Genomic DNA, 26,470 nt, shown 5'->3' with positions numbered 1-26,470 from the left:
TGTAAACAAGTGCAACAAGATAAGTTGTATGTGGATAGGTGAAAGCATGTTAGTGTGTTTAATTACGCTTATGTACTCAGCATTGCTGATTGTGTGTTTGTATGTTTGTTTGGCCTTATCTCTACTTTGGCTCTGTGATGACCCTTTTTAATGGAGAGTAGTGGGAACAAGTAGAGAGAAGCTTTTCAGGTGATGAACCATATTCATGATGGGCATGAGTGAAGAACGAATCATGCTTGTTTCCATAAGTTTATGATGTGTTTATTACTTTGATTATTTTATTATATTATGCTTGTGAGACTAACGCAAAGGTTTTTAAGTTGGTTTGGTTAAATAAGGGCCTACAATGGTTCCAAGTTGTAGGTTGACTTCGTTTTACTTCGGTTTGACTTTACTTTCGTTAGGTTGACTTTTTAAGTTGAATTGCTTGAATGTTTTTAAAGATAGTCTTCCCCTGTGTGTCTTTGATAGTTGCCTTAGCCGTTTTCACGGTGGCGGTAATGTCTTAGATTTTCCTTTTTTGAGTTTTAAAAAGTGCAAAACAGGTATGTTAAAGGAAAGGAATTTCTAGGGTGTTACAGAGAGAGTGGTTATGCTAAAGATTTTTGTTTTTTTTTTAATAAAAAATCTAACCATAGTTATTTTTATTTACCATTTAATGAAATAAGGTTATAAGTAAGATAGAATTTTTAAATAGGGTCATTTCGTATAATCTATTTTCAAGAGGGTCACCATGTATGCGTAGTAAAAGTTGAGGGTCACCATTAAGGATCTTCCATTTTTTTAAAACAAATTACTAGACTTATTTTGCTTAAAAGAAGTCATAATAGCCACAAATCTTTGTCTTTCACTCTACGACATGTTGGATCCGAGGCACACTTTTTTTATTCTTTAACTTGAGGCTTTTTTGTGCTTTATCTTTTCTTCTATTTCACACTTTCACCTTCACGCCCCCGGCTTTTCTCCAAATTTTTGTTATATATAAACTCTCTCTCTCTCTCTCTCTCTCTCTGATTCACAAATACTCATTCAATGTTACCTTAGAAGATTAGCAAAAAAAAACTCATGCCATATTAGTCAACGTGTATTAATGAAATTATGTATTATCTTTTGCTTGTTTAATGGAAAAATGTGCCTTTTAAAGGGTCCAAGATTAGGCCAATCACCGTTCTAATATTAAAATTTAGCAAACAAACCCTAACTTATTCCAATACCAGGTCATAAGAAACAACCTTATTTGAATCCTACAAAAGTTAGAAAATTCCAATTCAAATCCCAACTTAGCTTAGGGGAAAATGATGTGATTTCATCCACATCGATTGTACTGCTTAATAACTTAGGGTCAAAGCAGTGTCAAAAATCAACATATAACTTGTTAGGAATTTTCTTTATTGTTTGGCAATTTTATATTCAAATGAATAGCTGGAATATGGAGGGAGGTCATAGTTTGCCATGAAACACCTTTAGGACCTAATTTACCAAATAAATGCAATGTTTAGCTCTAGAAAAACATGTTTATCCCCATCTTAATAGCAATGGTCATGCATTTGATTTGGGCTATGAGGCAACCAAGAAAACAAGTGCAAAAACATTACTCTCCTGAGTAATATAATTTAACTATCATATTGCTAATTCAAATTTCTACAATTTATAGTTATATAGCTATCTTTGGTAGTAGATCCCTTCATTTCATACACTGATTTATTAAAACCCGAAAAACCTCTCCACACCAAAATACCCGTTTCAAACAGCCTAATCCCGAAAATTGAATCATCAGTATTCTGGGAACTGGGGAGCTGGGTAATGAAATCATCAGTACTCTGTCGCATTTAAAAACAATTGGCAATAAGATAAAGGAAATCAATATCAACAAGAAGCTATACCATAAGTTAAATTGCCTCAATGTTAAAGATTAACTTCCTTATTAACTTCTTATGAATTGCATCCATCATCTGAAAAATTACAGTAAGATCATTACAACATACAGATTTACAGTTAATAGCCGTGATAAGAATGAGCTTCAGATGCTTTTGCTTTAATGCCTGTAAAATTCTCAGTACAACAAAGAATGCAACTACTGCTCCATTTGGTAATCATTTCAATGCTAAATATTCTAATAGCCCTATAACTTCGATCAATCACCGGTTGGAAAAATGATTTATAGTCCAGCATGAAGAGCTCAACCAGTAGTACCCTGAAGACATCCGCTTCCATATACAATGGTTTTCAAATGCTAATATCTGGCATCGGCATCTTCCAATAGTTCCATGAATTATAATCTTCCTGTACAGATATACCAGATAAATTGTAAGAAATTGGTAATTAATACAGCCAATTTGTCTATCAGAAAATCAGTTTGACAGGTAAATATCTCATAATTACCTGCTCGACCATTGATGTCGGTGGGAACATATCATGTACTAGAGTATGCAACGAAGTATATGACTTCACATCAATCCGATGGTTAATTGCCACCTCACCCTATCAAATTCAATTGATATTAGCCTAAGAATGATCATTGCTCCTGACAATTTTAAATTACAAGCATATATATTAAAGAAGAGACTACCTTTGGGTTGATAATAAAGATTTTGCCCTTCGGAATACCAAGCTTTCTATAAGTAAGCTCATCTGTATCTCGGTTTCCAAATCCCGCATAGAATGGATTGTAATCAGGTGGAAACAAAGCCTTGATATCCTGGAGGTCAAAAATTATGAGAATACATCACCATGATAAGTGACTTCCTAACATTAAATTATAGGGATTTTCCATCAATGAAAATTATTAAGATTTTACCTCCAAACAAGCAATCTTGAACTCATGAGGAGCTCTTCGGATTACTGCAATAACCAAGTAAAGATATGTAAAATCATAAAGAACAATCCATTTTCCCTATTCTGAATGAAATGATGTACAGATCTAACAAAGAATTATATAGCTGTAAAGGAATACACAAGTATATATGTGTGACTGTGTGTACAAAGAAATACAGTGGGGGTTCTAATACAACCTCCACTTGAGTAAGAGTACATCACCTTTACAGAGTACATTGTGTATGTATTACTCCTAAATGGTAGGCTTATTATTCACAATTTTTATGTCATGAACCCCGAACTGTATATGATTCTTGGTATCACTAATCTTCACAAGGACAGGAATTTCTATTCAATTCTGGTATTGTGAACCAATATCAAGTCAGTAATGTAACCAGAGTACAGGTGACGAGCATACAAGGCAGCAATCCATTGTTAAAGAGCCTAGAATTTCAATACTATTCCAGCAAACGGAATCCCTCTATCTTTGTTAAGATTAGTGGTATGAAGTAAAAAGGGCACATTCGCGGAATTAATGAATGTGCCAACCCACAACAACGAATTTTTAGGGCTGTAACTCTGTCAGGTAGAGCACCTTGTTTACACACGGACCAAAGTTTTTCAGGGGAGTTCATCATGCAATCAAAAGAGTTGATCAATTTGATAATCGAAGTCTAACTCTGAATTAACTGAAACTAAAAAGAGAGCAAAAGCCTGACATTAAGTACTTGTTAGATTTGATTCAAAGTGTCCATTTGTAACCAAATAGAACCCTAATTTACCCAGCTTAATAAATAGTCCTTTCAACTTTGTAAGTCTTTGACAAGCCCACAAAAACCTCTGTATCTACTCCTACTTTTCTATATATTTGAGTATATCTCAGAATTTGGTGTTTATTTGGTTATTAAAGGAAATAAAGACTTTGCAACTAGAATAAATACTAGAAGGTACAAAAACTGTAACTGTTAGGCAACTGATTTGTTACTACAGAAAACCAATTGTTGCTCTATTGTAAGCTTAAGATCGAGGGTCAGCCAAGCAAACATAAGAGAGAGCAAAACCTCAATCCTTTTCATGTAACCTACAGGAAACAAGCTCATATGTCTACCTGGATGTGAAAACCCTACAAAGTAAAGCAAAAGGCAGGAAATTCTGGGTTCATTATTAAGTTGAACATAAAACCAACATAAGACTGAAAACAGACCGCTACTTAAAACAGTTTCACTACGAGGGCCAACATGAGAGATGCAAAAGGACATAAACAGACAGTGATGCATTATAAAGCCCTAAGGATCCCGGCTATGTTATTTCCCAAGTTTCTTTACACCTCTTCTCCAGGCTCATCCCAATTCTAATTTTAATTGTTGATAGGTCAACAGAACACATCTTCCAAGATAAACTCACATTATAGCTTAAGAAAGCTAGATCACAAGCATGTCCCATTCAAATCTACACATTTGTGCAGAACATGCTAAATCACAAAGGGATTGAAACTTATGTGATACCAACACGAGAACAAATGCCATTTTTCACTATAAAAACATATTTGAATCTATAGAAAAAAAAGAAACTACAAGAAACCATGCTACATTATACCATGCAGCAGATATTGTAGTCTTTCAACCTATTAAGAATGGGCCTAACCAGCTTAATGTTCACAAAAAATCACGTCACTAATCAAATAGTTAACTGAGGCCAAAAACCACTCAACCATCATAATATCATCTCGCTCCATCAATAACACAGTTCAATTGTTGACTCTAATAAGTCTCTGACTCAGGTCTCAGTTTCATGGAAAGCACTCTAGATCCCAATTCAACTCTATACATTTAATAAGTAATTATATTTCTTCAAATCACAAGCACAAAATCACAAGATTTTCTGACTTCTAGGGTTTTAACTCCCACGTACATAACCAATATCATAATTGTACCAGCATCAATCCCATAGATGTTCACCCATTCCAATGAAGATCCCTTTCCCTCATGATTGGTGAAAAAAATTGAGCAGCCACAAAATGAAACCATACTGCAAGAATTAAGACAGGTTAATAAAAGCATATGTACCGAACAGAAAGTTTACCCTAGTCAATTTTTCTATCATAAAATACATCCATAAATCCCATTCATTTAGCAAAAATAGTCAACTAACAACCAAGAATTTGAAGAGGTTTTCATATCCATATTTTATTGGCTAGACACATTGCATTTAGAGCTTAAGGAAGAACAAGCATTGCATCGCAAAAAACTGTATCTAGTTTGGTACTGTATCATAGTAGGTGTAACAGATTATATATGAACAGAAGAAAGCAAAACAGTAGCCCTTCAAATGGAACTATACGAGATCTAGTAAAAGCCCCTAATAGGAGGCAAACAATCAATTTCTGCCGAGAGACTTCACTAGCTCGTAAAAAGAAGAATAAAATTAAAGGATCAGTAAATGAAACTCCGAAAAACTATCATAGAAAAGAACTTTAGCTTCACTGTTTATACCAATGTATCAAACCCATAGGAATATACACAGTAGTTAAAATAGCATCAACAAAAATTTGCAGAAGCCCCAACCTTAGCTAGAAGACATACATTTTCCCTAAATAATGCTTTCCTACCTCTATCAAATCTCAATGAACAATCGTCCCTATGCCTTTATTTATCAACAAGAGAGGATCAACTCTGAGAAGCTAAAGCATACAACCTCATCAGCCCACAAGAAACCCCATGTTCCTTTATTAAAGAAAAATTTTCCTCCATTCTCATACCAGCCAGATTACAGAAATAGACAATTAGTAGGTCATCAAATAAATAACAGAGGTAAATAGCGTCTCACACAAGGTAAACCTAAGGCCTCACTTTATCTTCCACTTTGTCAAGTTATCACAAAGGTCATTTAAATTTTTAAATAAACACACAGATTGCGTAGTTGTTCACAGATCCGATTGGAAATTTTTTAGCCTCAATTAATGGGACCAACAAAAAGCAAAGCCCATTCATACTCTAATACTTGACATTTGAAACATTAATTTAGCACAAAAACACTTCATTTTGGCCAATATCATGCAAAATTTCATTAAATGACCGTGTTTAACACTTCTAGCCGAGTCAGAGTTACATAGAAGCCCATAGTAACCAAATAATTAAGCTTACAAATGGTTGAAGAAAGTTGAATTTTGGATAATAAGCCGTAATTGACATGAACTTGTCCTTACCAGCATGGAACAAAATGCATTCCTAAGGCACCTGGAGAATTCAAAATTTAGTGCTTGGTAGAACAATACAAATAAGCTTGCTAAAATGTTGTGGGCTCTATGTTTCAAGGACCAGTAGACTTCAATAAAACTACTACTACTAAATTGAAAAACATTCCATCTCCCCTGTGCTTCTGAAAAAGCCCTCGGTATATGGAATCTAAGGATATAATAACAAGATTTTAGGGGTTGGACATCCTCAATGAAATTTGGGAGAATCACAAATGAAGATTCTTATAACATCAGGAACCAGTATTGAAAACTTCGTCACTAAACAGTAAACACTGGATTTTGGTACCTGCCAAAACCTAGACACTAATCAATTAGGTATTACCTGTTTACCACGGTCCTTAATAATATATTATCCTACATTACTTGGAATAGGACATGGGAAGGGCAAAGTTCAACACTTCGTTTTGGGCCAACATCATGGAAATTTTTCACAAAATAACCAAGTTGGACACTTGGATACGTACCCACGTCCAACATAGATATTAACCAAATCATCATTGATTATCAATTCTACAATAAGATATGAGCAGGTAAATTCTCCAGGGTCTATGCAGAATTTATAAACTAGAGAATAAATAAGAGTGGTTGCCTATGTTACTTGGCTTTTTATATCACTCACTTTTGGATAGGACACTTCAACACTACATTTTTGGCCAAAACCATGGAAAATCATCACAAAAACACGAGTTAGATACTTGGACAAGTACCCGATTCCCAGCATGAGTATCTGATCCTTTGTAACATAGGTTGCTGCAGACTGCAGTAGCTACCTAAGGCTAAAGTATAGCATAATGCCTCTGCTGCATTGCTGTAATGTGAATTGATTTACAGTATTTGAATGCGACGTAACATATGGGTGTTTAACAGAGGGGAGATAGATTTTTTGATGTGACAAGTAAGAAGATAGTCAATGAATGGTAGATGGAACATCTTCCAGAATGATAAACTGAGTGCGATTAATTAAGCTGGTACCTCTAAGTCCCTAACTGTTGGAGACCTGAGACTATGCTATGAGTTCCTGTCTTAGTTTAGGTTTCATTCTTATTTCATAATTTGGATGACTTGGATCTGGGTCATCCACTTGTTACAGTGGACAACAAATCATAATTCAGAACCTAATTGTTTTGATGTTCAATTGGAAACCAGGAAAAGTAATTTCCCCAAAAGAATGCCCTAAAACTCACATGCTTATAAATTACAATACTAAAGACTAAATTTGATTTCATTATGCAATATATATCATATATTCCTTCTGTCTACCTTTTTTGCCCTATTCTAATTTGGTTACTTTTTTTTAATATTTGGAAGGGTAGAGTCAATGAGAGACAATTGGTGGGACCACATGTAGTGAGTGTATAGTAAAGTTGTTCCCTCTTGGTCATGTTTAGTATGGAGCAATATTTTGTGGACGTCCACAAATGAAGATGGTGCAAACAAAAGTGGCTGAGGAAAGCGACTTTTAGATTCTCAAAACCAGAATAAAAAAAACAGGCAAAGATACTGCGCAGGCCGCAAAGTAGTCCAAAATTATCCATATATAGCAATCCTGACTAAGCTATTCAAAATCTAGTAAAACAAGAGAAGCATAAACCATTTAGTATGAACAATTGAAGCATTACTTACCTTCACGAAATAATGATGGAAATAATCCATTCGGTGAGATAACAACAGGTCCATTTGGCAGTGTCTTTCCATCCTGTAAGTAATAAGAACTTTAAAGTAAGATTGCAAAGGTCTATATGCACTGATTTTATTACAACTAATATTTACAAGAGACAGAAGCGAGGACTATTAAACTCACTTTGAGGTAACTAATAGCTTATGCAGATAAAGAATGAAAATCAAGAGAGAAGACTCGTGATGATAGTGATCAAAAGTTACGAGCCTTCCTATGCATCACTACTTAAATATATTAAAATAAAATAAAGGGGTTTTTTTCTTGGGGGGGGAGGGGGGGAACAAAAATAGTAATATCACCAAATTTAAGAGGGAAATAAATACCTGCTTTAGGTTGAACAAAAAGCTTTTAGTTAAATATGCTTGGACTATTGCACGTGCACTTAGAAAGAGTAGCTGATATCCATTTTCCTGTTACACATGGAAAGTCATTCCACACATATTCCATAAAGAGAGACAACGTGAAAACACACACTCAAACAAAAAAAAAAAAAAAAAAATTAGTTAACAAATATTACCTTAATGGCAGAAAACAAACGAGCTACACCCGATTGCGACCAGTCCTTTCCAACCAGAGGCATAAACTGACCAAGAACATCAGATCTGAAATAGGGATCAGATATCAGGATCTCTTACTATTAAATTGAACCATTGGATAAGTGGGAACTAAAAAAATTGAATAAAATAAATTGCTTATGGATAGGCTAGTCCAAAATTTCCAAAAGTTGATTAAAATTCCAACAAGGGAAAAAAATACATCTGCGGCTGATTCAATCAAGTAATCAGCCACAAAAAGTGTTACAAGACAAAAATAGCCACATATTATAGTGAGATGCTCCAGACCAGATTTTGAAACTACAAGACAAAATATCATGCTAACACCAAAATGAAGAGTTATAATAAAAGAATTTAGTCCCCAACCCCCCCCCCCCTCTCCTCTAAAAGCCCAGGTGAATTAGCCAAAGCCTGCTACGAATATTGAACGACAAGTGACAACAAATCAAGTAAGTTAAAAATTATGAATAACTAAGAATGGGGAGCGGAAGCATTCTCACACCATCTTTCTTTAGCCAAAGTATATTTCAAGTGTGCCTGCAGAATTTGACTTTTTAGTTTTGCTTGTATGACTTGTACCTATGACACCTCTGAAGTTATCTCAGACTTAACATCCCTGACTACTAGGGATTCACAAAGGAAAAACATCCATGATAGTGAGATTATTATAAAACAAATGTATATAACCAGTTGTTTAAGATGTTTAATTATTATCCAGTCACATAATTTGTGATATACTTAACACATTTTTGTTTAGAGAGGGAAAAAAATATCAATTTGGTAAGTAATAAAAAAATACTTAGGTTCAACCATCTCCTGACTTCAATGTTGTGGTAGTTATATCTCTCCCTTTACCCAGTTTTCAAGAAAGAATAAGAAAAGATCAGCAAGAACCACGACGGATTCGTTTTTAGCCTATCCCAAAATGTTTAAAGGGCTCAGCTTCTTCACTTGAAAGACCAAGAAACATAACAAATGGTTCCACAGGTAAAAGTGAAGGACGAGTATAAGAGGCCTTATGTGGTCCAGTTCTACATTCTAACTACCATTGAAAATAAGTTCTATGACTCAGCATATATAATTGAACAGTAAATTATCATCATATTTCCTCTCCAGAGATGAACTTCCAAAAGAGTAAAATGTTATTCTATATCCAAATACACTAAGGCTATGTTCAGCATATTATAGCAAAGATTTCAAAGATGATTTGATACCAAATCAGATCTTTTTATTTGCGTTTAGTCATCACTAAACATCTTTAATTCCGTAATTAAAAAATTATGAAAATTTCATGTTTGGAAAGTACAAATTAATAGTCTTGGAGTCCCATAAGAAGCATCTCACATTTGACAAAAAATAAAAATAAAATATTCACTTTAGTATTGTAATTCAAATGATAGCATATGCAGTAGATTTTAGTAATATATTACACACTATTTTGAACATAGTACATTGCACGATGACCTTAAAGAAGAGGATATGTAACAATCTATAATGGTTGTCATGATTTTCTCAAAACATGCAAAAAGGTAGCTTTTGCAGAACAAATACCTGATAATATGATATAAAGTGTCTATCTAATAGGACGGTATTGATTTGATTGAGGTGCCTCTTCCATGGTTTGAATTTTCTTTAGTATTTATATATCATGGCCACGGTCACCAGTGCAACAACAATCGCTATTTGCACTATCCCTATGTTATGGAAGAGGCACCTCACCATAGTTGCCTCGCACTTCATGACCATAGCAGTATGAGTCGGAAAAAAAATAAAAAAGAAACAATACTCTTCTTCATCATTGAGTAGTTAAGGATTCTGCAAATTATTTTTTGACTTTTTACCTTATTGAACAACTTTTTATTTTTACTTAGTGAAGGAAACTCTAATAACATTATAAAGACTAAAAAGAGAGCGGTGGTGGTCATTTGAAAATGATGGCTTTCATGTATTGGCACCACATGAATGATTTGGGGGGAGGGTGACAGTCAAATGGGTTTGTGCGCAGGAAGGGGTTGAGCAAGGGTGGGAACCTGGGTTCGTGATTAAGTGATATGAGATGGGATAGGAAAGGAGAAAGGGAAAGAAAGAATAAAAATAAAGGAATTACTTCCCTAACAAACCTCAAGTCACATGGGACTATATTGTGAATGGCCTAAATGCACTATTTATAATTGGATTATTTTGACATAACTCAAAGGACGAGAAGAAACACAACAATTGGAATTATTCCTAGATACATTGTTCTTACCCCACCCTATAAAAGATAGGAAAGCAGAAAAGGCAAGGGGTTAGACATATGGCGCATGAGAGACACCCTGTTTTGTTTGGAACCTCCGTGGATCGGCTTCTTCAATCACATCTCATTGAGGAAACTAAATATAAAGAATCAGCAAGCCCACAACAGATTCCAATTTCTACATTGAGTGGACATTGTGACAAACCCAAAAGGCCACAATAATTTTACGGGCCAATGTGCACTTTTGATGAGAGACCTTGATAAGATTCACTAACCAACCATGACTCAAGGGATAAGTTATATATGGAACTATAATATTGATGGGAACTACTCAACCAAACAGCGTGACTTTGGAAGCTTCCATCAGATGTAAAGATCCCATCAGATCAAACCACACAAAGTCATATTCACTCCTGGCCCTACTTCATGCTATGTAAAGTGAGTGACTGGAGCTGTGCATGGAACCCATTCTTCATACATAGCAGGCATAAACCTTATTGTTCCTTTAACAATCGATCTTACAAACCTTATTATTAATCAAGAAATATATGACTAGGCTGTAAAATGTTTTTGAAGACTATGGTACTGCATGTACCCAAAAACACCAATGAGTATGCCTACCCATGTATGTGATACTGATTTAATTATGTTAGTATGCTTTAACTATTTCACAATAGATTCAACAATTGCGAAATGTAACCCAGCTCACAGTTTTACATTCTGAATATTTTGGGGCATGAAATGTTTAAGATTGATATATCTTAATTCCCAGATTTCCATTGGAAAAGAATGAAGAACAAAATCTTAAACAAACTGTGACTGAAAATAAAATCCATGACTAAAGGAAGATTTACCTAGTAATTGTTCCATCCACATCAGATATAACAATCCGTGCATTCCACTTCCACAAATATATATGTGCCTCAACCTAATCAATAAGAAATAGCATAAGAAATATATGAAACTGGAGGTCCAATTAAATCTCAAAAATAACGGAAACAAATCAAAGATGTCAAACCTGTTTTAATCCTAGAACCCTGGTACTAAAACTGAAAGTAATGTCGTTTTGACCTTCTTTCAGATTCAAAGATGATATCTGCTCATTAGTTGGGATGTTAGTCCTAAGAATTTTCTTGTGAACAGACTTTAAACTACTTTCTGATAATGGAGTTCCACTCTGAGATGTAGGAGTTTGGTCAATGGATGGGCTCCTTGAAACAGATTCAGAATCAACAAAAACATCCTCCGAGGCAGTACTAGTAGAGCGTTCAAGTGTCTTCACCCTCCTGAATGGATTTGGCCATAGCCTCCATCTGCGTCCAGAAGCACTTCCAGAATCATGAACCCCTATGTCTGAAGCAACTTCTTGTTCAACTGGTATTGCATCTTTGAGCTCGATGAAAAAATTTGAACCAAAAGCAGCCAGTCCTAAGACAATAGCAGCAGCTTGATCCCATGGTAAGTATTTCCCTTTATATCTGATGACAAGGTTTTCATTCTTCATTACTGATGATGCTATATTCCTAAACCCTTCCTCAGATAAGCGATGAGCACTAAAAGCTTCATCAGCAGCACTTAATCCCATTCCTGGACAAAGGAGATGGCGACAAAGAGAGATCTCTAAGGCTGTAAGCAACAAGGACACGCCAATCAGTCTTCTCAACTAATCTTGGTTCATTAAGTACATATATATATGAACAAAAGTAGGAAATGTTTAATAATGTGCTGAGGAAATATTGGCTCTGATATAAAATGATTGTTTACATAATTAACAGATACATAATATGAATCTGTAATACAGCCATATATTCCTCAGCACATCGTTGTTAAATGGGGGCTATTTTTCCATATTATGTACTTCCACGGTATTCACAATATTGTTTAGCCTCTAAGGTTTCGACATTGCAATAGATAGAAAGCTAGCTCCCATTCAACAATGAAGCCCTAAGATATATTTGGCGTTTATATTATTTACAGATTCACAACATGAATTTCCACCACATTCCATATAATGAACACATTAAAATAATTAGAAGCTCTTCCTCAGCGGTTAATTTGATACTCTTTATCTTTCTTGTGAATGGTTGTATATCAATTGGAACATTATCATTAAAGACTAAGGGAGCAGTCTATACTAGAGCGGTGGAGCCAAAGGCAGCAAGGGTCTGAAGTCCAGATTGGCAACATAAGGAGCGAAAGACAACACATTAATTAAAACTAATCAAGTAGAGAGGCTTTGGAGATATTGTGCACTTTCGCAACAAAATTAACGTACTTGCACAGAATCAAAGGTATCACAAAAACAAACATGAACAAGCCATAAGTCCAATTCTTATTTCTTGTCTTCTTTGAGATGTTTATAACCAGGCATATCTAAAGCCAACAAGACTAAATCACGCAACTGGCTGCAGACACCCCAGTCTCTTCAAAATCAAATCTACTAAGTATCCTATTTACATCTACTTAAGAAAGTACGATAAAACCTAGTAATGACAAACAAAAATATATTGTGCTATAAAAGAAAGAATTGACCATAAAAGTGCCTTACTTGGGTTAATATCTGCTTCAATCTGCTCAAATGAACTCCTGGTATGTGATTTAGGATCTTCACTACCATTTGAAATGGTTTCAGAGACATTTCCTTCTTTACTACACATATCACTCTCCATTGATGAATTCATTCTCTCTGGTTCACCCTTGCATACTTTTGCATTTTCAATAGGTGTGAGATCAGAACCATTAGCTTCTATACCAGTACGGACCCCATCATCCCTTTCACTAACTTCAGTTATGTATATAGCAGGAGATGAACCATCATCTGCCTCACCCTCCACCAAAACTCGATGGTTAAATTCAGTAACTGATCCACCATCACCTGATCTTTCTGGTGTACATTGAATATCAGCTTTATCTGAAACTTGAATGTTCAGTGAAGAATTCTCTTCTGTAAAATCAGCTTCTACTCTTGCCCCCAAAGGAGAACCCTCACTTTCTGAGGTATTGTCAACCTCCACACTGGCAAAATCTAAACAGCTCTTGAACTTATCTTCGTTCTTAGTTCTAGGAGATGTTTCTTCAATTTTACTGCGTAGACAGAGCTCTCTCCCTTGGTGTTCAATACTCTTGTCATCATCATCTTGGTGTGCACACTTCTTATCATCTTCCAAAGCTTCGGGTTGATGAGTGTACTCAACTCCTACATTTTTCTGCAAATATTTTCCATGTCCACTAGCTTCAAGTTCATGCATGTCCCCACTTCCTTCACCTTGACAACCACTCTTCCCAAAATCATCACAAGCAGACAAATTATTAATCTCTGTATGCGGATGTTCCCCATTTTCTTTACAAGATCCTGACTTGTGCATGCTGCCAGTGCCCTCATCATGGTATTCTTCTGACTGTTGGATAGCACTCTCAACCCTTCCTTGATCTTGGCATGCATGTTCCTCAATCACAATATGAGCACAGCCCTCTTGTGAAAGAGCATTGTCATTTTCAGAGGAGGTAACAACAGAAGCTGGTATACAGGAGGGGCCCTCTAAATCATTAAGATATTCAGGATCCCATGGAGTCTCACCGACAGTAAAATCCCTACCTTTACCTGGCCCAAGATGAAATTGGGGCGTATCCAATGCCACACTTTCGGTGTCTTGCTCGGATGATAAGATAGGTGCTGTTAAAATATGACCATCTACACTCACCAAGACCATTTCCGAATCTGAGCCCTGTGCTTCCACAAAATTCTCGACAGCATCCATAGGGTCATACCGGCTAGATCCATACTCAGATGACAAGTCCACTGAATCATCAAATGACTGATCATCTTGAAAATCGTAAAACCTACACGCATCAGAATCATTCCTTTCCAACCGGTTAAAACTAGAATAATCATCCCTTAAAATCCCAGGGTCAGACAAAGTGCTTTGCAGCCTGAAATTTTCGACACTCTCATTATTACGAAACTGGCTATTATCTACACTATAACTATGCCCTAGGATGCCTTCCCTTTCATCCTTTAACAAACATTCCTTCTCACTGCTTTCTCCCGGATCAGCTTCTCTAACAAAATAAGCTTCACCTGAATTATCTAGATTCATATGGAAGCTAGCTTCATTGCCGTTCACATTTATTCGTACTACCTTCTCAGCACCTTTTAAAACACCTTGAAATTTACCAAACTGTACATACCAAGGTGTACTCCTAAAACTTCCATCTTGCTGTTGAACAACAATGATATCAACCGCACCGCCGAAAGGATGAAAAGGGGTTGCTACTGAATATACACCTTGGGTTATTAGGCTTCCAACCTTGCCAACCACATTCATGATTTTATGGTTTCAATAATCCTCCACAAGAATGAAAAACTAATGTGTAAAATCTTAACTCTCTGATTATTCTTGCCCAAAAGTTCAATCCAATTGAACTTCTCAAGCAACCAAATTGATTCATAAATTATTCAATTAAACAAGAATCAAAGAAGCAATGTTCCCTGCAATATAAATTAAAGCTGAAAATCAATTACAACTCAATCAACATTCATTAGATAAAAAAAAAATGCACAAGCAAGAAAAACCCATTGATTTAAAGCTGAAAATCATCTAAAATCAATGCAAAAACAACAAAATCACAAAAAATTGCACCAAACCCAGATCAAAAACACCTTGAATCAACCCATTTCTCAATAAAAAGAGATCATCAAAGAAAACATCAAATAATTAAGAATTCAATTGAAATATTGTAAAGGGTATTGGAAACTTACTTGAGAAAGGAGTGATGCAAAAATGACGAATTAATCAGTTTTTTGTTTTTTTTCTGAATATTTGTAGAAGAAGAAAGAACGGAATATTATGGCAGGAAAAAGATTATTCGATCATACGTTATTCCATGAAAACAAGATTGACTTCAAATCTTATTTTTGAAGACTAGTCTGTTCGGATGTTCCGTCCACGAAATTGAAGCAAAATTTTTGTTTGCCTTCTTTAAAAATAAAAAATAAAAAATAAAAAAAAAACAAAAACAATAACAAAACAAATCAAAACAAAAAATTATTAATAACATCATTGGATATACCGCCACTTTTGTGGGATTTTGTTTCAGTAATTTTGAATTATTAAATTAAAGATTGTGGTTGGTGGGAGTTTCTTAGAAGTTAGACCCTATGGATAACTATTAAACTACCCACCTCATGGCAGTTAATAGGAAGTAAGATTTTTTTAGGTGCAAAATTAATACAAATGCTAGTACAATGGGGTTGGGTGTTTTTTATTTTATTTTTTTAAGAAAATGAATAAAGAAATTTGGTTTAATAATTTGTCCGATTTTCTTTAAATAATCTTAATTTTCGATTATTTTGGAATAATATGACGTTTAGGGTACTATTTCTTTTATCAAGTTAAACCGATCATCAACCTACTGTAATAAACTACTTGTATAGGTGTCAACACGTGATTGGTCCAAAAAAGAATCAAACTACACCACCACCGATTTTCTCCCGCTCCTTAGCCCCAACCCCCACTCCAACCCTCAAACCCCCCCTTCCCACCCTCAGAAATTGACTTCCCCTACCTTAGAATTTGTTATATACACCCGGGTATACCGTACACCCGGGATTATTTGCTTAGTTAATCAACAAATGAGCAAATAATATTTTTACTTATTTATTGATTGAATGAGCAAATGACCCCGAGTGTACATAATAGGCTCTCCCCCTACCTAACCCCAACTCCACCCCCAACCCTACACCCACCCCAAAATCACTTAAAACCCAACCCAATCCACCCGAAACCCTTCCCCCACCCTCGAAAACCCTAGCCCAGCCACCTAAAACCTTTCCCCCACCTTTGAACGCTCAAGCCTAGCCACCGGAAACCCTTCCCCCACCCTCGAAAGCCCATCCCCAGCTACTTGATACCCTTCCCACACTCTCAAACACCTAGATACAACTTTGTAACACATTAGAAATTCCTTTTCTTTAAAATACCTGTTTCGCCCTTTTTAAAATACGAAGTAGGAAAATCTAAGATATTACCGCCACCGTGAAAACGACTAAGGCAATTATCAAAGACACACAACAGAAGACTATCTTTTAAACAATTCAAAACAAGTCAACTTAAAAGTCAAAACCAAACGAAAGTAAAGTCAAACCAAAGTCAAACGAAGACAATCTACACTTTGGCTACCCAGTTGTCATTAAGCATAATACTGGAGTCCCTAGCTTTCCAGGTGCAACGAGGGCGTTGTCGTTCTCAAGTGCGGGTGTATATAATACCCCTCATGATTGCTTTAAAAAGGATTTGATATACTACTCATATCAACAAGATGCATCTTCCTTTTAGAGAGCCCATATGCTAAAATACTCCATAGTTAAGCGTGCTTGGCTGGGAGTAGTCTTGGGATGGGTGACCTCCTAGGAAGTTTTCCTGGGGTGCACATGAGTGAGGACAAAATGCGCCGGAAGGACTCGTGTTGGTCTGTGAGGACAGTTGTTGGCCCTTGATGCGCATATCTTGACAATAGGCCCATCCCTAATTTGTTTGGAGTCAGGGTGTTACAAATGGTATCAGAGCAACCCTGCGACCATGTGCTGATTGTGGACAATTAATCCTATGTCAGCCGCCTAGCGGGGGAGAATTCTGGGGCCATATGGCCATAGCCAGACTGGGTGTAACACTTTGGCTACCCAGTTTCCATCAAGCGTAATACTGGAGTCCCTAGCTTTCCAGGCGCCACGAGGGCGTTGTCGTTCTCAAGTGGGGGTGTATGTAATACCCCTCATGATTGCTTTAAAGGAGTTTGATATACTACTCATATCAAAAAGATGCATCTTCCTTTTAGGGAGCTCATATGCTAAGATACTCCATAGTTAAGCATGCTTGGCTGGGAGTAGACTTGGGATGGTGACCTCCTAGGAAGTTTTCTCGGGGTGCGCATGAGTGAGGACAAAATGTACTGGAAGGACTTGTGTTGGTCTGTGGGGACAGTTCTTGGCTCTTGATGCGCATTTCGTGACAATAGGCCCCTCCCTAATTTGTTTGGGGTCGGGGTGTTACAAACTAAGCATGATTCGCTCTTCTCTTACACCCATCATGAATATACTTTATCAACTGCAAAGCTCCCCTTTACTTTGTGGTCTAACTGCAAAGCATGATACGAATTTTCAAAGGACGCGACCAAGCGGGATCCGGGCTCATTCTTGGGACTTCGTTTAGCTCTCTCCCTTTGCCTTAATGCTAGACGCTGGTGAACCAGCGAGAGTCTGCAAGTTTCACATCTAAAAAAATACCCGCTCAAACACACAAACAGCAATGTTGAGTACATAAGTATAAATAAAACACACTAACATGCTTATTCTATCATCACACAACTTACCTTATTGCACCTGTGAACAAGCATTTAACACAATCAGCATTAACTAGACAAATACCAATGCCCATTTAATTTGATTACACATCTATTTTGGGTGTTTTCTGGTCCCTCGGGAGAGTTACGTCACCAAGACTGGTCCCACGCGATTTGTTCCAGCAAAATACGGAGACTCCAGTAGGTAGGAGCTCCACCTCTGAAGATCAAGTTAGTATCGATCGAAGAATACGAAAATGTGCGAAAAAGGTAAAAGTGAGATCTTCTCGGATTTCCGAGATCAGGTGTTTTCTCTGATGTGAGAGAATGTAGGTATGCTGTAATAAATGATTGTGTCCCAAAAATGGGGGAAATCTCCCTATTTATAGGGTTGTTGGAAAAGGTGCCCTTTTTTAGGTCACTCTAACCTAAGTTTGGTGGGCTACGCCGTATTACGGCTTTCTCGGGAGTTGTGCTTGATGAGCATCGTTTATGGCGTTCAAAAGAATAAGATTTAGGTTCATTTTCTTTATGTTCTTTCATCATTTTCATACAATTTTCTTAGTTTTATTTGATTTTCCATTTTTATAATTCACTTTGGTTCTCGATTAGTTTTTACGAGTTTTTCATATTTTTAGTTGATAATTCATAGTTTTAGTTTTAGTTTTATTTTGTTATGCTTTCTCTTGTATTAGGTTGGTCGAGTGTTTACAAATTAGGTTTGGCTCTAGGGAGAGGTAGATAACGACCTAAATTTTCCTCTTGTCAAAATTGGCGCCGTTGCCGGGGAATGATATTGGTGCTTTGTTATAGTTGTTGAGTCTATTTCACCTTTAATTGAAAATACAAAAAGATTTTCTTTTAGGCTACACTTGTAGCCGTGCTATTAATTATTTCTTTTGAGATTTTATGCATAGAGCACGTGGTCATTCACTAATGCCATTTGATCCGGAAATTGAGAGAACTATTGCAAGGTTGAGGGGTGCTAGACGATCTTTGAGCCCTAGCATTTCAAGTGAAGAAGAACCACAACAAGAGGAACAAGCAAGAATGGGAGAAAATCCGAGAGTGGCATTGAAGGAATTGGGGATTCCCGGCGCATATAGATTTGAGAGTGGGATTGCTCCACCTACAATACCGGCAAATGACTTTGAAATAAGACCGGCAATGATCACTTTGATAGAGAGGCGACAATTTAGTGGGGCCAAGCATGAAAGCCCACTAAACCATCTCAAGGAATTCGAAAAATATTGCAATACTATCAAGGTGAACGGAAATTCCCAAGATTTCATCCGCCTCAAGCTCTTTCCCTTTTCTCTCATAGGGCGCGCTTTGGAATGCTAGACAAGGAGGTCAAGCCGAATTCTCTAAGGACATGGGATGAGGTTACCGAGGAATTTCTATCCCGTTTCTATCCACAAAAGAAAACGACGGAGGCTAGAGCTTCGATTCAAGGTTTCAAGCAAAAGCCAAGTGAAAGCCTCTATGAAGCATGGGAGAGATACAAAGAGTATCAAAGGGAGTGTCCTCATCACAGAATTCCAACCTATCAAATTATTCAAATCTTCTATGGAGGTCTTAGCCCTCAAGGAAAATCATGTTTAGATGGAGGAGCCGGAGGTCCTATCATGAACAAAACGGAAGAGGAAGTGGTGGACATAATTGAAGACGTAGTGAGGTATTATAGAGATTAGCAAGATGGAGAAAGAGAGTCAACTAGAAAGAGTAGCTCTTCGGTGTACTCGATTGATCATCTAAATGCAATCAACAATCTATCCTCACAAATGACAAACTTGGGGAAGGAGATGTCCGCTACCAAGGTAAAGTTGGGAAGTGCTACCTACCAAGTTTCAAGTCTTCCCTCCCAATCTAAGGGAAGAGGTATGTCTTCTAATTCTCAACCCCCTCCCTCTTCTAATAACATGCCTAGTGGATGCTTGTTTTGTGATGATTGTGGGTCGTATGATCATGATGTTTCTAGTTGCCCTCATGCATGTATGGATGTTTGTGATGATCAAGATGGAAATGGAATGAGCATGTGAACTATGTGTCAAATAATAATGATTCTAGGTTTGAGAATCAAAGAGGTCAATGGAATAGGAATTACAACAATCATGGCAATTTTGACAACTATAACCAAGGTGGTGGTTATAGGAACCAAGGGAACCAAGGTTCTCGAGGTAACTATAACAATCAAGGTTATAGTAGCCAAAATCAAAACCAAAATTATGGTAATAAAAAACAAGGTTATGGGAATCATAATCAAGGTAGTGGTAACCATAATCAAGGTTATGGTCAAAATCAAAATAGGGGTAATTGGAACAATCAAGGTAGAGGCAATTTTCAAAACAATGCTCAAAGAGGACCTCCACTTGGATTTGCTCCAAAGGCCCAAAATGATAATTCATATGTTCAATCCTCTTCTTCTTCACATAGAACAAATTTGGAAGAAATCATTGAAAATCAAACAAAGTTGTTGAATACTTACATGGCCGTAAGTGACAAGAAATTTAATGAAATGATGACTCATAATAAGATGCTTGAAAACCAAATTTCTCAACTTGCCAATGCTTTGAAAGATCATGCTAGTCCTTCCTCTTTATCTTCCCAAGGCTTAGATCCCAAGAGACCCGTGAATGCTATTGTTACAAGGAGTGGTAAGGCTCTTGAGGAGAGTTTGCCTAGGAAGAGTGAGACCAAAGAGGGCATAAAAGATGTTTTGGTTGAAGATGAGAGAGATGGTGCATCTTTGAGTGAGGTTGAGATTGAGAAGCCTAGTAAGGTGAGAATGGAGAAAGAAATTGTGAAACCCAAGCTTCCTTATCCATAAAAATTCATGAGACACAAGTTAGATGAACAATTTGGAAGATTCATTGACATGCTCAAGCAACTACACCTTTCTCTACGCAAAATTCCTCAAAGACATTTTGAGTGGTAGGAGGACTTGTGATGGTGTAGAGACGGTGGACTTGACCGAGAATTGTAGTGCAATCATAATGAACAAGATGCCACCTAAGCTAAAAGACCCCGAAAACTTTTCCATCCCTTGTGCCATTTATGAAATGCAAATTGAGAATGCCTTGTGTGACCTAGGAGCTAGTGTTAGCCTTATGCCATATTCGGTGTACCAAAGACTTGAGCTAGGGGAACTCTTACCTACTAACATCACTTTGCAATTGACCAATAGGTCAATTAAGTTTCCTAAGGGTAAGGTAGAGGATGTTCCTTTGAGGGTTGGGAAATCTTTTATTCCGGTGGATTTTGTGGTGCTTGAGATGGACGAAGATGCTAATATTCCTATCATTCTAGGGAGACCATTCCTTGCTACTTCGGGTGCTTTGATAGATGTGAAAAGTGCAAAAATTTCACTCAAAGTAGGAGATGAGGTGATAGAATTTGACTTGAATGATAGCATAAAGTATCCAAGTTCTTCTTTAGAAAATTGCATGTTGATTGATTCTCTTGATCATGTTGTGTCTTCAATGCATGAGCAATTGCTCACTTCTGACGATGCTCTTGAGAATGTTTTGTTGAATAAGGAAAAGGTAGGTGCTCCTAGCAAGGAGATGGCTTTGTATGAAGATGTGCTCAATGGAAGCTTTGAGGATGTTGAAGAGAAAATGTGTTTGAGCATTTCTACCCAAGAAGCGTTGCAAGTGGCAACATCGAAGGAAGGTAAAGGTGTTCCAATGGTTGAGTTCAAACCTCTTCCATCACACCTTAGGTATGAATTTTTGGGACCCAACTCCACTTTTCCCGTGATTGTTAGCTCTTCTTTGAGTGAGCATCAAGCTCAAAAGTTGTGTGGTGTTTTGAGGAAGCACCGAAGTGCTTTGGGTTATACCATTGATGACCTCAAAGGTATAAGCCCCGCTTTATGTACACATCACATAACTCTTGAGGAGGGTGCTTTACCTTCTATTAAGAGGCAACGAAAGCTACACCCCCAAATGGGAGAGGTAGTGAAGAAGGAGATCACCAAACTTTTAGATGCGGGAATCATATTCCCCATTTCTAGTTCTAGGTGGGTCTCTCCCATTCACGTTGTCCCAAAGAAGGGAGGTATGACCGTCGTTGAGAATGAGAAAGGTGAGCTCATTCCGACGAGGACGGTCACGGGGTGGAGGATGTGTATAGACTATAGACGTCTAAACACATCTACAAAGAAAGATCATTTCCCCTTTCCTTTATTGATCAAATACTTGAAAGACTAACGAGGCACAAGTTCTATTGTTTTCTTGATGGTTATTCGGGATTTTTCCAAATCCCTATCCACCCGGATGACCAAGAGAAAACAACCTTCACTTATCCATATGGTACATTTGCTTATAGGAGAATGCCATTCGGCCTTTGCAATGCTCCCGCGACATTTCAAAGATGCATGATAAGTATATTTAGAGATATGTTGGAAGAGGAGATGGAGGTTTTTATGGATGACTTCTCCGTAGGAGGTGTTTCATTTGAGGCATGCCTTGAAAACCTTGAAAAATGTCTTGCAAGGTGTGAAAAGGTGAACTTGGTCTTGAATTGGGAGAAATGTCACTTCATGGTGGAGGAAGGCTCCTTGGCCACAAGATCTCTCACAAGGGGATAGAGGTGGATAAAGCTAAAATTGAAGTAATTGAAAAGCTTCCACCTTCGGTAAATGTAAAGGGAGTGAGATCTTTCTTAGGGCATGCTGGGTTTTATAGAAGATTCATCAAGGATTTCTCGCTCATTGCAAAGCCCCTCAATGATCTTCTTCAAAAAGATGCCAAGTTTGTATTTGATAATAAGTGTTTGGAGGCATTCAATAAGTTGAAGAAAGCTCTAATCTCTACTCCTATTGTTCAAGCTCCAAGATGGGATTTACCATTTGAGTTGATGTGTGATGCAAGTGATTCGACAATAGGAGGTGTCTTGGGTCAAAGAGTGGACAAGAAACTTCATGTGATCTATTATATGTCCAAGACTCTAAATGGAGCTCAACGAAATTACACTACAACAGAGAAGGAATTCTTAGCTATAGTTCATGCTTTTTAGAAGTTCTGTTGTTATCTATTAAGTTCCAAGACCATTGTCTTCACGGATCATGCGGCTCTCAAGTATCTTTTTGCCAAGAAAGAGTCCAAGCCAAGGTTGATCCGGTTGGTTCTTGAGCTCCAAACCTTTGACATTGAGATTAGGGATAAAAGAGGAGCGAAAAATGTTGTGACGTACCATCTTTCTCGTTTAGAAGATTCTCAAACTCATGATGATGGTTCTCCAATTGAGGATAGGATGCTTGGTGACTTCTTGTATGCTATTGAAGCAAAGGGGCTCCTATGGTTTGCCGATTTAGTGAACTTTCTTGCATGTGGGGAATTTCCTCCTTCCTTTTCTAAGAACCAAAGAAAGAAGCTCAAGAGAGAGGCAAGGCATTATGTGTGGGATGATCCCATCTTATACAAGCGAGGGGTCAATGGCTTACTTAGACGTTGTGTGCCAAAACAAAGAGGTGCCTAATGTTTTGAAAATGTGCCATTCGGATCCAAGTGGGGGCCATATGGGTGTTTTTAAGACCGCCATTAAAGTCCTTCAATGCGGTCTATGGTGGCCACATCTCTTTAAGGACTCATGGGGCTTTGTAAAGACATGTGACCTATGTCAAAGAGTTAGGAACATCTCAAATAGAAATGAAATGCCTCAACAACCCATACTCGAGTTGAAAGTGTTTGATGTATGGGGTATTGATTTTATTAGGCCATTTCCCTTATCTTTCGGAAATCAATATATCCTTGTGGCGGTCGATTACGTGTCTAAGTGGGTCGAGGACATTGCCTCCCCAACTAACGACCACAAGGTGGTTATGAAGTTGTTGAAGAAGATAATCTTTCTAAGATTTGGGGTACTAAAGGCGGTGATAAGAGACAACGGTTCTCATTTTATTCACCATGCCTTTCAAAAGATGTTGAGGAAGCATGGAGTCCATCAAAGATTTGGCCTCCCATAACATCCCCAATCGAGCGGTCAAGTGGAAGTCTCTAATCGTCAAATCAAGCTCATCCTTAAAAAAACGGTTGCGAGAAATCGAAAGGATTGGTCGGAAAAGTTGGATGATGCTCTTTGGGCCGAACGGCTTTCAAGACCCCCATAGGTACCACTCCATACCGCCTAGTCTATGGCAAGTCATGCCATCTCCCGGTTGAAATTGAACACCGTGCTTTTTGGGCAATCAAGAAGATAAATTTTGACTTGGCAAGTGCGGGGGAGAAAAGGTGGTTAGATCTTCATGAGCTAAAGGAGCTTCGGCTTGATGCCTATGATTGTGCTAGTATGTACAAGTCTCGTTCCAAGGAAACACATGACAAGCTTATTGAGAAGAAAGATTTTTGTGTTGGCGATAAGGTTCTTCTCTACAATTCAAAAATGAAGTTGTTTCCCTGAAAGCTCATGTCAAGATGGAGCGGTCCCTATTTGGTCAAGAATTTTTTCCAAGTGGTGTTGTAGAGGCCTCAATGATGGATTCTTCTTCTCTATTTAAGGTCAATGGCCATCGTCTCAAGAAGTATTTTGACGGTGCTTTTGTTGGCCTTGTTCACTCTTGCTTCTCTGACAACCACCTTAATTGGTGGAGAACGTCGAGCTATGACGTTAAACAAGCGCTACCCGGGAGGCAACCCGGTTTTTTAACCCTTTTCTTTTGATTTTACGATTTTCTATATTTCTTTTATCCTTCAGAATTTTTCTTATTTCTCTTTATTTTTGTTTGTTTTCTTGATTTTAGGTACCATGAGATTGGATCGAAGAACATTTTCAACAATTTTGGTGTGACTTTAAGATTTCACGAGGTTTGGTTAAGTTTAGGTGGAAAAGCTTGTTCGGGCTTTATGCTCTCATGTTTGCATTTTTATTGATTTTCTGCTCTTTTTCGAATGCGCTTTCAACTATCTCATTATGCAAACACGAAAGTATATACATGGCCGGAATATTCTTGCTTGGTGCACGCGCATCATAGGTTGCGCGCGCGAACTAAAGGGGTCAAAAATTTACACTAACTTTGACAAAATTTGACGTTTGAACCACCCCCGTACCCCCTTGGTGCGCACGCACCGCCATCACCGCGCGCACGCACCACAGGGGTCAGAACTTTTGGTCTCTTTTGGTGCGACACAAGCAAGAATCAGCCCCCTAGCCCTTACCTGGTGCGCACACACCTCCTGACTGCGCGCACGCACCAGGCAGGCAGAGTTTTCGGCCGAGCATCACAGCCCCAAGCCTCGCATCAGCCCCCCTGCTGTCGCTGGTGCGCACGCACCAACCTTTCCGTGCGCACGCACCGTCGACAGCAACTACCCTCCTTTCTTCGCCCCTTTTTCATTCTCCTATCCTCCTTTATTCACCCCATTCTCTCTCTTCGACCTCCCCTTCATTCTTCTACTCTTACATTGCCTTCAAAACCCATAAATCTCTTTGAAAATCAAGCTTATTCACCCTTTTTATTATCAATTCAATCTCAAATCATTCAAACACAACACAAAAAAAAAAAAATCTGAAATTTTCGATTCTATTTTCGAAAATTTGGGGCTAATTCGAATTATTGAGGATTTGTTTTGGTGCTTGAATCTTAACTTTAGGTGTTCTAATTGTTCTATATTCATCAATTGTGCAATTTGCAAGTAATTCAAAGCTTCATTGAGGTATAATTTCTTACTTTCTAGTCATCTTCTTCCTCATTTTTGAAGCTTGAAACTCTTGTTTTTGCTTTCATGGTAGAACTCCATTGTTGGTTTTTTTAGCTTGTTATTTGTGTTGAATGATGTTATTGGATGTTAAATTGAAGCTTTTTCATGATGAATTTGTATACCTTGCTTGATTCCTTGATTCACCATTGTTGGTCATTTTCTCTCTCATAGGTATTCTTTATGATGGTTTTATTGCTTTGATAATTCAATGTTTGAGAATATTTTGCTCAATTTGATTCATGATTTGGTCTCTTATGTTCAATTTTGCCTTTAATCCATGCCTACTTGCTTCAAATTCATGATTCTATATTAATGGCATTGAGATGGCTTCTATTTTGAGATAATTGCATTTGTGCTTGATTCTTGAACAATTACTTATGCTTATTATTGAAATATGACAATTGTAAATATTTGCTCATGAGTTGTTTTCCTTCTTGTAGATGGCTCCAATCCGTCAAAAGAAGCGGGAAAGATCAAGTTCAAGCAAATCTAGGCATGTTGTTCCACCTCCTCCCGAGGTAGAAGAAACATACGACATTGAATTTTCTAAAGAATCACATTGGGATCGTTTCAAGCGTCTATCCAAGAGGAAGCTAAGACCAACAAGATTCTACGATCAAGCAACAACCAAGTTTCTCGGAATAGATAAGGACGTTCGGCTTCTTGCAAAGAGCCTTGATCTTTTAGAGTTTTTGGATTTGAGCTCCCCTACTTATGTTAGGGTGACCTATGAATTTCTTTCTTCTCTTGAAGTAGTCCGAGAACCGGATGAAAATTCCTCAAGGATTTTGACTTTCCAACTTTTTAATAATGATCACACATTGACGGATTCTCAACTATGTTCATACTTCAAGTTTCCATGGGCCGAGGACGCGGATCATTGTATCTATC

General features: G+C 37.5%; 1 protein-coding gene and 1 non-coding gene across 2 annotated transcripts; both read right to left on the bottom strand.

The window, feature by feature from the left end:
* Positions 1-1,903: 1,903 nt before the first annotated feature.
* LOC145570449 (phosphatidate phosphatase PAH1-like) lies at positions 1,904-15,716 on the bottom strand. Its single transcript, XM_081629535.1, has 11 exons — positions 15,298-15,716; positions 13,087-15,027; positions 11,557-12,164; positions 11,393-11,466; positions 8,266-8,350; positions 8,072-8,158; positions 7,694-7,766; positions 2,798-2,841; positions 2,570-2,698; positions 2,383-2,481; positions 1,904-2,283 (listed from the first exon to the last, which is right to left on the bottom strand). The coding sequence occupies exons 2-11, from the start codon at positions 14,861-14,863 to the stop codon at positions 2,227-2,229; spliced, it is 3,033 nt and encodes a 1,010-aa protein (XP_081485661.1). The 5' UTR covers positions 14,864-15,027; positions 15,298-15,716; the 3' UTR covers positions 1,904-2,226.
* A 3,594-nt stretch (positions 15,717-19,310) lies between these two features.
* Positions 19,311-19,416, bottom strand: LOC145573334 (small nucleolar RNA R71). The gene has a single exon (XR_014097382.1). It is a non-coding gene; the product is annotated as a small nucleolar RNA R71 (small nucleolar RNA).
* Between the last annotated feature and the right edge of the window lie 7,054 nt (positions 19,417-26,470).

Source organism: Chenopodium album, chromosome 12 (assembly GCF_948465745.1).
Source record: "Chenopodium album chromosome 12, dcCheAlbu1.1, whole genome shotgun sequence".
Taxonomy (NCBI): domain Eukaryota; kingdom Viridiplantae; phylum Streptophyta; class Magnoliopsida; order Caryophyllales; family Amaranthaceae; genus Chenopodium; species Chenopodium album.
Note: the sequence above shows the minus strand (reverse complement) of the source record. Positions and strands in the feature narration are given on the sequence as shown.